The 12,371-nt window shown below is 44.7% G+C and overlaps 2 protein-coding genes across 8 annotated transcripts in view; one reads left to right on the top strand and one right to left on the bottom strand.

Annotated features, from left to right (window-relative positions):
• Positions 1-1,353, bottom strand: part of FAM219A (family with sequence similarity 219 member A) — a 54,334-nt gene extending 52,981 nt beyond the window's left edge. The window contains exon 1 of one of the 4 annotated variants that reach the window (XM_011288580.3): positions 884-1,353. In XM_011288580.3, coding sequence (XP_011286882.1) covers positions 884-943 — 60 coding nt within the window. In that variant the 5' untranslated portion in view covers positions 944-1,353. The remainder of the gene's footprint in view (positions 1-883) is intronic. The other 3 variants (XM_011288584.3, XM_011288579.3, XM_011288582.3) reach the window with 3 other exon arrangements.
• A 128-nt stretch (positions 1,354-1,481) lies between these two features.
• DNAI1 (dynein axonemal intermediate chain 1) overlaps positions 1,482-12,371 on the top strand; it is a 58,909-nt gene continuing 48,019 nt past the window's right edge. For 2 of the 4 annotated variants that reach the window (XM_045043662.1, XM_045043663.1), the window contains exon 1: positions 1,482-1,744. In XM_045043662.1, coding sequence (XP_044899597.1) covers positions 1,715-1,744 — 30 coding nt within the window. In that variant the 5' untranslated portion in view covers positions 1,482-1,714. The remainder of the gene's footprint in view (positions 1,745-12,371) is intronic. The other 2 variants (XM_003995569.6, XM_045043661.1) reach the window with 1 other exon arrangement.

The raw sequence follows: 12,371 nt of genomic DNA on the forward strand, positions 1-12,371 counted from the left end.
CCTCCCCCTTCCATCCCCTCCGCGCCGGCAGCGATGACATCATTCCTCCCAGACTCCCGGACCGCGGACAGGCAGCAGGATGGGCGCCCAGCAAAGACTCGAAGCACGTAGGCCGAGGATGCTGGGGGCTCTTCGAAAGGGTGGGCACTGGAGGCTCCGGCGCGACCCCGCCCCCTCTCCCGTCGATTCCAGAGCTCTCTCATCCGCGCCCCTGTTTCTCCACCTCGCCGCCGAGCTCTCTCCCCCTCGACTCCAGCTCTAGCACCCCCAGCCTAGACTGCCTGCGCTCTCCTCAGAAGAACGTAATTCAGGGGTCCTGCACCGACCCCCTGTACCCACCGGTCCTTGGCCCAGGCCTGAATTCCCATCCGTATCCAGCAAACTGGCAGGCATGCTCCCTCCTTCTCTGCAAGCCTACTCCCAGTCCCTTTTAGCCTAATTGCTCCCTGGCCCCCTCCCCCGCGCTGAGCATCACAGGCCTCTAAAGCTAAGCGGCTCCTCACCTCTCATCCCAGCCCCTGGGCCTGGCCGCGGCGGTGCCCTATGACAGTTTCCTTCATTTCCCAGCTAAGGGCCTCCACTAGCGGTGTGCACCATTGTGCCCCAAACATTCCACCCGACGGCCCTCCCCGTTGCTCCCTTGGCCTGTCTCTGCTGACTATGCCCTAAGCCCTTACATGCCTTTTTGCTGTCACTCCGCTCATTCTCCTACGGTTTTCTAGTCCTGCAAGTCCCCCTCCCCCGGCGATGCGATTTCAAGGTTCCCTTTGCTCCATCCCAAGGCGCCCCCTCCGCACAGCCACCAAAGCCTGATTCCCTCCTTTCCTCCCCCTCGGGCAGCGCCCCCTCCCGGTCCTGGCCTGCCCGCCGCCCGCCCCCTCACCAGCGGCTGCATCTCCGAGTGCGCGGTGGGCACCTGGAACCGGTCGATCTCCTCCATCATGGTGCCGGCGGGCGAGCGGGCCCGGGGCCGGGCGCGGCCAGGGACGCCGACGGGACAGCGCGGGGCGGCGGCCCCAGTAGCCGGGTGGGTGGTGCAGACTAGGCCGCCCGGGACGAGTCGGGCAGGCAGGCGTCCGGGCAGATGGAGGGGTGGGCGAGGGGTGGGAGGTTCGCTGGCTGACTGAGACCAGCGTGGCTCCGTGGGCTTGCCTTAGTGCTACCGCGGCTGGGGCCCGGCCGAGCCGCAGGTCTTGCCTCGCCTCCTCCTCCGCCGCCGCCTCCTGTCAGCAGCTCAGCCACTGCGGTGACTCGGCAACTCCACTTCCGGGTCCGGGACACCGCCTGGACTTGCATTATTCATGAGGAGGTGGTGCCTGGGTGCTCCAGCCCCGCCCACATGCAGGAGTTTCTAATGCGCTCGGCCGCGGGTCGTTTTATTCCTGAGGGGGCGGGTCTTAGAGGAGCCGGAGATTCCCCGCGCGCCCAGCCCCGCCTCTCCCTCGAGCCGGGAGGGGGCGTCAGAGGCGCCTGCGCCTTGGCTAAAGGTTGGTTGCTGGGCAACCGCGTCTGGGAGGAGCCGATTCTATACTGCAAGGGCGCGGGGACCCACATCGACTGCTGTCCCCAAAGAACCCCTGCAACTGGGAATTGAAGTGAAAGAGAATCCGGATTTCCTGTGCGTGATCGAGGGGACAAACACGTTCCTAATCCTCAGGCGAGAGAGTATTTTGTAGGTGTTCCAAGTGTTGAGGTGTTTCCTGCTTCTTCCAAGATGCCCCATAAACAGCCGCCTCGTAAGCAGGTACCACACACCCCGACTGTCCTCTCCCAATGACCTCTGAGGACACTGATCATCTTCTACTGATCCTTCATCTTCCTTTCCCTGTTGACCCTTAACCTCTCTCTCTGTGACCCCTTGCCTGTGTTTCCACTGACCTCTAACCCTGTCCTTTTCTCTCCCTCTAATCCTAGCTTCCTCTCACACACTGCCCCTGATCCACTATTTCCCACTTTCCTTTCACTTGTCCTCCCCTCGCCATTCCATTCCCTCTCTCCACTCACACCACAGACCCTCCTGACCAGTCCATCTGTCTTACCTCCCACCCCCACTCCCACTGATACCTTCCTCATTGCCCTTATATTCTTGTCCCAAAGAAATTCTTTTTCCAGCCATTTTCTGTATGTCCAGCGCTGGGCTAGGTGGGGACACAGGCCTTTGAGACCCCACAGAGGGAGTGCAAGAGAACTGTACAGGAGACACAGAACAGATTATGTACAGGAGTTTGGCTTAGATTTTCTGTGCTGGGAGACTTGTGAGGAGAGAGAGGTCAGGTAAAGAGGAAGAGAAGAGAGATCTTTTTCCCATTCTTGCCCCCCACCCCCACATCACACACTTGGACACACCAAACACTGGCCCCGACTATTTCTGGAGCCTCATATGTCTCTCTTTGCTGTGAGTCCCTGGACCACTCCTGTGACTCATTCAGCCATTTGAACATTGTGTCCTTGTTGCCACCTGGCCAGATGTCATCCCTTGGGTAACTTGGATACCCAAGAGTTAGCCCCTTCACCCACCAAGTACAGAGTTCTGCTTTCCTCCCCAGCATCACTCTGGAAGGGAAGGGAAGGCCCAGCTTCTCAAGGAGCCCTCTGTGGTTGTCACTCAGTCCTTTAAGAATTCACTTTTTCCAAACCCTTTATGAATTATCACCTTGGGACTAATATGCGGTTTCTGACTCTGTGAAGCAGAACTTCTATTTATTTATTCTAAGTTTCCTTCACTCAGATCTAGGAATTTTGAGGTTTGGAAAGCAAATCTGTGTCCGTGCTGTTTGTGACTTTACATATTTTGGTTTGGCTTTCTCCATATTAGTCTTTGCTAGTTTGCTTCTTTCACCTGTCCTTCCAGAGCAGGTGGACTCATCTCTCTTAGATCTCTGCAACTACGAGGAGGCTGCTGTTCCTGTATGGCCATGCCCTAGTTTTATGTCAGGGTAGCTGTGTTTTTAAGCTCATATACAGTGCTTGGGCCTACTGACTTAATTTACATAAAGTTTGTTTTAAATTCAGCATTACTAATGTCTGGCTCACATACAATGAAATGGACATTTTAGTTGTACATGTTGACAAGTTTTGACAAATTTATACACTTGTGAACCACCACTACAATTGAGATATAGGACACTTCCTCTACCCCCAAAGTTTTCTTGTGCCTCATCCCAGTCAGTTCTTCCCAACCCTGCAGGCCCAGGTAACCATTGCTTTCTGTCACTTGCAGATGAGATTTGTGTTTCCTGGCACTTAAAGTTTGAACAAGCTTGGGGTCAGTTTCTCCAGCCCATTAGGGGAGACGTTAGAGTCTAGTTTCACTGAGAGCAGAGAGCGGTGACAGCAGATAGGAAGCAGAAAAGCCTGGGTCAACTGGCCATATACACATGGACGCATGGAAACAACCCTATGTTCACATATGTATACACTGGCTATGGACACATCAGTGCTGCCCCCTAGAGGGAAGAGTTGTTTTAATGTGTAATATTGGTGAGTGGGGTGTGAGAAAAGGTTGGGTTATGCTAGGTTGTATTCTCCGCTCTCTTGTCTCAGTGAAGGTCAATCAGGGTCACTGGTGAGCTGGGTGTGCGACAGTCTAGAGAGGTTTGAGAAGTTGTGCCTTTCCTCTGGGAACTCTGGGGAACTCTGGGGTTCCCCTGAACCTAGCACAACTCCTCCCTCTAGGGGAGAGAGAACACAGGCATACAAAGATAAGAGAGGATGGGATCCCTGGGTCTGGCAGGAAGAGAGACATACAGGTTGAAGCAGCCTAAGCTTCAGGGAGGAGGTATCTATAACTTGGCTGCCTGCAGTGTAAAGGGAAGGTCAGGACTGAGCTTGTGACTCCCTCTTGCCCTCAGGATAAAGTCCCAAAAGTCCAACTTGTTTTGTATGGCCTGCAAAGCCTTCCAAGGTCTAGCTGTTGCCACAAAACCTACTTCAGATCCCACCATTGCTCTGTGAAAATTCCATAGTTGCAGCACACTGAACTGCCCTCACTTCCTGGAAAATGACATCCACACACTCTTCTCCTCTAGACCTTTGAAACTGATGTTTCCTCTACCTGCCTGGTATAATCATTTGTCTGTGTCCACCTTTTCCATGCCATTCTGCCTCAAATTTCTTCATTTTCCAGCCATACATCAGGTCTCAGCTTGGCTGTCATATTCTATAAGATATTAAGTCCCCTTTTTGGAGAGACAGGATAGGGTGATAGCCCCCCTAGACTATGTGATAGCATAGTGAGAATGTCTGTCTCATTCATCGTTGATTCCCCTGAACATAGCACAATGCCTGGAATATATTAAATTCTGAAAATGAAATGAATATGAGTTCTGAATGCCTGGAGTTATTCTTTAGAAATTTTGATCCAAGTGTGTTTAAATTTTTTTTAATGTTTATTTATTTTTGACAGAGAGAGAGAGAGACAGAGCATGAGTGGGGGAGGGGCAGAGAGAGAGGGAGACACAGAATCCGAAGCAAGCTCCAGGCTCTGAGCTGTCAGCACAGAGCACGATGCAGGGCTTGAACCCACGAACCATGAGATTATGACCTGAGCCCAAGTCGGATGCTCAACCGACTGAGCCACCCAGGCGCCCCCTTTGAGTGTGTTTAAAGTATAGGAGGGCACCTGGTGGGATGAGCACTTGGTGTTGTATGCAAACAAATTTGACAATAAATTTCATATTAAAAAAAATAGTATAGGAAGGGGAACGCCTGAGATGAAGAGACTAGTGGGGAGTGATATCAAGAAAATGTCACTATAGAAGCATGTTTTTCTGGGTTCATGTTTATATCTGCTTTGGCAGTAGAGCTATGAATGATTCAAAATTGAATCATATGTACCCATGCCTTAAGATCTGGGTATTAGAGATTTAAGAGGTCAACAATTCTGATGCCATAGTCATTCTCATTCAACAATTATTTATTGATCACCTACTATATGCCAGGTACTGTTCTAGGCACTGGTGATACAGAAACAAACAAAACAAACAAAAATCCCTGCTCTCATGGATCTTATCTTTTAGTTGGAGGTAAATTGTCAATAAACAAATAAGTAAAATATACAGCTTATCAGATGATAATAGGTGTCAAGGATTAAAATAAAGCAGGGAAATGGAGTAGGAAGTTCAGGGAACCAGAAGATTATGATTTAAACATAGCAGTCACAGAAGGCCTCACAAAGGTGGCATTCGAGAAGGATCCAGAAGAAATGAACAAGTTAGCCTCCAGACTGAGGGCATAGCAAGAATAAAGTTCCTGGTGTGGAAGCTTGCTATAAATGTTCTAGATCAGCAAGGCAGGAGGAAGGGGGGCAGTGGCAGGAAATAAGATCAGAGAGGTGTATCCCTCTACTCTATAAGGTTAATCAAATAACCCATGGCATATTAAATTGGTTGTGATAGAGCTCCATGAATCATAATTTGTAATTAAAATGCATGAATGCCAGGCACCATAAACCATGACCAGCCCAAAACATCACTGGTAATGCCCCAATAACAAAGTGTCCTTCCCAAAAAAATTGAGAATTCCAACTGGTTGCAATGTGTATATGTGCAGGAGGAGCTTTGCAACGTTGCCAAACATTGCCTGGCAGCCAGACTTCTTAGTAGAGAACTGAATTAGAGTCTTCTGTGAACTCCAGTTAAAAGCTAATTTTAGTTTATGACTAACAAATTTTAGTACTTCTTTATAACTCAGTTAGTTACCATAAAAAAAAAATCAGTCTGGAACTTTGCATCATTTGCCTGTGAGAGCCAAAGAAAGGACTTGCATTTGCATTTTTGGATCATCTTATGGTCTCTCCAGAAGCCCCTGAGGGACAGTACTTTTAGAACTGATGATCTTGATGAGAGGTGACTAGGGTAGGGGAGAATGGGCAAGAATGCATACAAGGCCAAAAAAGAATCTTAGATGATTCAGAAATTTTGACCTGGTGACTGAGCCTGGGATCCACAGAAGAAAGGACAAGAGGAGGTGAGAGGAATCTAAGGGCAGTTAAAGTGTTTCTATACGTTCAAACTAAGATATCCACTCTCTTGTGACCCTTTTTCTCAGTGTCATCCTTATACCTCCTATCTTCCTCAAGCCCTAGATATCATTCACCCTTTTATCTCCTAAATACCTCTCAAATCAAACTACTTTTTCATATTCACTGTCACGTTCCTAGCCCAGCCTATACCATCTCTCACTCAGAGTACTATAAAAGCCTTATACCAGTACTCTCATCCACTCATATGCCTTACAATCCATTCTCTACAACTGCATCGAATGATTTGTTTCACATTGTCAGTTTGAGGGGCACCTGGGTGGCTCAGTCAGTTAGGCGTCTGACTCTTGATTTCAGCTCAGGTCATGATCTCAAAGTTCATGGGATAGAGCCCCACGGGCTCTGGGCTGATAGCAGGGAGCCTGCTTGAGATTCTCTCTCCCCTCTCTCTCTGCCCCTCCCCTGCTCATGCTTGCACTCTCTCTCTCCATCAAAATAAATAAATAAATAGACATTTTCAAAAACCTGTCATTTTGACTATGTCATCTCCCGCTTAGAACCCTTCAATGAATTCCCATTGCTCTTAGGATAGGGAAAATTTTTTTAGATAACACTTCAGGGGCCTATATGGGCTGAGGCTTGTTTATATCTCTAAGCCTTAATTTTACCACTCTTCCCATATTAGTGTTGTTCCTCTCTCTGGAACACTCTTCAAATCCTCTCTTATACATGTATGCCTAAGATTTCAGCCCAATCATCAATCCCCACAACCTGCCTCAATGCTGCCATCCTGTTAATGAACATAGGGTTGTTTCCTCTATTATGTAGTCTCATTGCTCTTGATCCTTTCTTTCTTAGCCTGCATCTTAGTATGTAATTATTCACTTGTTTGTGTAATTATCTGATTATTGTATGTCTCTCCCATTAGACTGTGAGCAAGACCTGTGGATGTTTTTTGCTCACATCTATTCTCAAGCTCCTAGCACAGTGACCATCACAACAGAAGCTCTCAATAAATGATTATTGAGTGAATTATAGAATGTGGTTGTGAAGTAGCATAGAGTGCTATGAAAGCATGTAGTAGGGTATGCTAACAACTGATTCTAGAGGGATGAGGGAAGATTTCTAGGAGGAGCACCATGATTTAAGGTTTGAACAAAGGAAGAAGAGTTCAAAATGTAGGATAAGAAGAAGTGACCAGAGAAGTTAGAAGACAACACAGAATAGAAGGCATACAAGAACATACATGGCAGACAACAAGGAAGAATAATGTCCTAAAGAAGAGTGTGTTTATAGTGTATTTACAGTGTTTATAGAGTATGTGGTCAGCCATGTTGCATGCTGCTAAGGGGTCAGTGAAGATAAGAACCAGATATAGCCATTAGATATAATAATTAGGAAACTGGGGTTTCCTAATTAGGTAACTGGGGACCCTGGAAAGAACAATTTCTGAGGTGAAAGCCAGACTGAATGGAACTAAGAAGACAGTAAAGACCAGGTTGACAAGGATTTTTTTAAGGGATGACAGTAAGACTTGAATATGTTAAATGCCAAGGGGAAGGACTCTGGCATAGATAAGAAGAAATTGGGGATCAGGAGACAGATAACATATTGACTAGAGCCAAGTCTCTGAGAAGAGGAGGTGAGAGCGGATCAGTTGTGGACAGGAGACTGTAACAGGAGAGAAGAAAGGAAGAAGGGATGGATGCAGATGATGATAATTTAGAGGTTTAGTGGCAGGAAGTTGAGAGAATTTTCTCTTCTCTAACTCTAGTCGTGTTATGGAATTCCTTCTGGAAGTGATAACTAGAAAACAAATTTTTCCAATGGCTGTTCCATTTTGTTATGATTATAGTCATGCTATTTTCAGAATTACAGTCTGAGGTTTGTCATGCACAATTATCAGATTACAAAACAGCTGTTAGCATTTGTGGCCAGAATTTAGTCTCCTGCCCTATTTACTGTGGAGCCTAGCACATTGTTAGTACTCAGTACATGCCAGGTACTCGAATAACAATGGCAGAGGGCTTGTGCTTATCCCTGGGCTTTGCAGCCTGCAAGCTGATGCTGAAGAGTAATTTTGATTCTCTGGCTCCAGCTGTGAGCAAGTGACATGAAATTGTTTTCTGCCAGTTAGGGATTTGAATGGAGTGTTCAGTCTTCCCTATCACTGGGACAGAGTTGTATGGAAGAAGTAAGCAAAGGACACAGCTGTTGATCAAACTTTTTCACTGTTTGTGTCTCAAAACACCGTCCTACTCATGAAGCCACTGGATTCTGGTTTGTATGGTGGGTTTACGTCCTCTATTTATCTGACCTAGATTTGAGAACTCTTGGAGGTAGGACTAACTCAACCTGGGTTTTTCTTTAGCTGTCATCCTAGGATTTGGTACATAGTAGATGCTTAATAACTACTGGATGAATGAATAATGACTGCATGGATTAGTTGATGAGAAAATAAATGAATGTTGGAAAAGTACGTACTACAATACCGTGACTACTAACTTTTCTTTCTGGGGCTGAAGCAGAAGTGGCTCATGACTTTGCCTTTGTCAAAGCAGCAATCTAATTCTGTTAATTATGTAGGGACCCTACTCCTAATGTTAAGCTTTTTTTCCTACTTTTATTTTTACCTCACATCCATTTTCTCATTTATTTATTTTTTTCCATGTGTCATATAGTCAGCCTCAAATCTTGCTTTGGGACAAATTAGAATATAAGTGGATAAAAAAATCTGCTGATCCCTAGACAGACACATGATTCCAACCTTCTGTTCTTTGTTAATGATTTTGTTCCCTTGGCCTGGAATACTCAAGGCTTTCCTACTTCTGCTCTTTATGGGCCTGGCAAACTCTAAGGCACACAAATTTCAGTTAAGCTCTTTAAATTGCAAAGAACATTGGCTCACTCAAGTTACCTCAAGTAAAGGGAGGGTGGGTGAAGGGGTAAAGGGTATTTGTGGGGGATTGTGGGTGTATATTATAAATACATAAGTAGCCTAGAATCAGAATTGGAAAACTATTGGTTCTGAAACAGATGCAAGTACTAATTAATTTCTCAAATCTCTCATGGTCTACTTCTCTTAGCATCTATGTTTCATTCCCTATTTTCATTTCCCAATCAGCAAATTTTTCCACGGTTTCTGCTCCTTCATAACTTTAGTGTGTTTCCAGCTCATCATGCCACTTCAGCCTCTCTCTGACTCACAACCATCTTCATCACTATCTCCATCCAACCGCCGTTTCTCATGGTACTCCCAGTTCAAACTCGTGGAGAAGGAATCTGATTGACCCTAGCTTATCTGTTCACCCTAGTCTGATTCAGGGAGGGACAGAATCCTAATGGCTTTCCAAGCAGCCAAAGCTATGAGCAGGGCAGTTTCCCTTACAAGGAGTGCAAGGTATAACCTGCTTTACTCCAAAGTAACTTCTACAATGTTTCTGAAAAATCTTTCTCAAAAATTGTGCAGGAAGGGCCTCCGATTTCTTCCAACCCAGTGCCACCATTCAGGGCTGATATTTACATTACAAAAGGTTCCATCTTTTACAAAAGCCTTTACTTTAGGGTTGTTGTTTGTATGTGTGTTTTAAACATCCCATTTCTGCAATGAGTTTTAAAATGCAGCACACTGTATATAACTTTTAAAGACCTTGGTATAGGGGACTTATATTCTGGCCACGATGGAATAATCCATACTGGACTTGCCCTACCACTGTTACCAGCTATAATTCTGGACACAATATATGCTGCATTCCCTTGGGACAGTGATTCCTGAGGGAAGGAAAACACCCAGCATGAGTCAGTCATGTGTTTATCTTTGCTCTGTGGCAGGGAACAATTTCTTAACCATGGCTCAGGGAGGTAGATCTCGAAGGAGAGTGTACTGATACCAATGAGATAACCCAGATGAAAGAAGTAGCAGACAATGACTTTAAAGCAGCTGTTATAAATATATTTATGGACTTACAGAAAATATTGACTTAATGCATGGAGAATCTAAGCAGAAAAATGGAAACAGAAAAATAAATATCAGAAATGTAAAATTTATTAGATGGGCCTAAAAGCTGAATGTGAAGATGAGTCCATTGAAACGATCTAATCTGAAGATCAGAGAGAAATAAGATTAAAAAACAAGAGCCTTGGTGACTTTTGGGAGTATGTCATATGTGTATTGGAAACATGTATGTTATTGGAATCCCAGAAGGAAATAGAAGAGGAGGGAAATATTTGAAGAAATAATGGTTAAAATCTCCTAACCTTGGTGGAAAACGTATAGCATTATCAGAAGTTCAGTAAGCCCTAAGCAGGATAAATACAAAGAAAACTGTATGTCCCTCATAGTCAAAATACTGGAAACTGAAGATAAAAATAAAATCTTAAAAGTAGCCAGAATAAAATGACACACTGCATACAGGGGAATAATGATATGATTATGGCTCACTTCTCATTGTAAATAATGGAGGTTGGAAGACAATATAATGACATATTAAAGGCACTGAAAGAAAATTACTGTCAACCCAGAATTCTACATTTAGCAAAAAATATCCCTCAAATAAGAAAGGTGAAATAAATACATCTTCAAATAAACTAAAGCGGAGAGAATTTGTCATTAGCAAACCTTCACTGTAAGAAGTACAAAAGGAAGTTCTGCAGGCTAAAGGAAAAATGATATTTGATAGAAGCTCTATCTATGGGAAGGACCAAAAAGTACTAGAAATGATAAATATGTGGCTAAAGATGAAAGACTAGCTCTTTTTCCTTCTATTTATTTTCTTAAAAGACATATGTGACAGTTTAAAGCAAAAAATAATACCATTATGAGGTAGGACTTATAACGTATATAAAAATAAAATATATGACAACAATAGGGCAAAAGATGAGGTGGTGGTGATAAGTGGAACTAAGACGTTACAAGATTATTACATTGTGAAATATGAAGTGGTATGTTAATTATTCTTGGTAGACTATGATAAGTTTAGGATGCATATTATAAACCTTAGACTAACCACTAAAAAGTAACATAAAAAGGCACAGCTAAAAAACCAATAGAGAAAATAAAATGAAATACTAAAAAAACTCAGTTAACACAAAAGAAGGTAGAAGCTGAACAGAGGAAGAAAAGCAGATGGAAAACAATAAAAAATAAACAGCAACATACTAAGGCAACCATACCATTACTTTAAAAGGCAGAGTTTATTAAGTTAGGGGGGAAAAAAGGCAAGACCCAACTATACACTACCTATAAGAGATACAGATACAGTTTATTTTTTCTTAAGATTATTTATTTATTTTGAGAGAGAGAGCCAGAGAAAGGGAGAGAGAGAACCCAAGCAGGCTCTGTGCTGTCTGTACAGGGCCCAATGCAGGGCTTGATCTCATGACCCATGAGATGATGACATGAGCTGAAATCAAGAGTCAGTTGCTTAACCAACTAAGCCACCCAGGCACCCCAAGAGATACAGTTTAAACACAAAGACATAGAAAGGTTGAAAATAAAATAGTAGAAAAAATTCTCCTGGCAAATGGCAATCGAAAGAAAGTTATGTGGTTAAAGTATTAGCAGGAATAAGTGGGCTTCAAGATAAGGAGTATTCCCAAAGTATGTCCCTACTTGTAGGGACATTTCATAATGATAAATGGTCAATTCAAGAGGAGACATAAAGTCACAAATGTATATGCACCTATTAATAGAAGTCCAAGATATATGAAGGCACCTGGGTGGCTTGGTTGGTTGAGTGTGGGACTCTTGATTTTGGCTCAGGTCATGATCCCAGGGTCATGGGCTCAAGCCCTGAGTCAGACTCTGTGCTGAGCATGGACACTGCTTAAGAGACACTCTCTCTCTCTCTCTCTCTCTCTCTGTCTCTCTCTCTCTCTCTCTCTCTCTCTCTGTCTCTCTCTCTGTCTCTCTCCCTCTCTCCCTCTCTCCCTCTCTTCCTCTCTCCCCTTTCTCCCCCTCTCCCCCTCTCCCTCTCCGCTCCTCTTGAATGTGTGCTCTCTCTCTAGAAAAAGGGGGCTCCTATGTAGCTCAGTTGATTGAGCATGGGACTCTTGATTTCAGCTTAGGTCAGGCTCTCACAGCTCATGACATTGAGCCCCACGGCAGTCTCTGTGCTGACAGCATGGAGCCTGCTTGAGATTCTCTCTCTGTCCTCCTCCCACTCTCTCTCTCTCTCAAAAATAAAGAAATAAAAATTAAAAAAATTTAGTGATGAAATTTCAATGTCTCATTGGGGCACCTGGGTGATTCAGTTGGTTAAGTGGCCCGCTCTTAGTTTTGGCTCAGGGCATGATCTCATGGTTTGTGAGATGGAACCCCATGTGGGACTCTGTGCTGAGATGTGGAGCCTGTTTGGGATTCTCTCTCTGCCCCTCCCTGGCTTGTCACATG

The sequence above is a fragment of the Felis catus genome, chromosome D4 (genome assembly GCF_018350175.1).
Source record: "Felis catus isolate Fca126 chromosome D4, F.catus_Fca126_mat1.0, whole genome shotgun sequence".
Taxonomy (NCBI): domain Eukaryota; kingdom Metazoa; phylum Chordata; class Mammalia; order Carnivora; family Felidae; genus Felis; species Felis catus.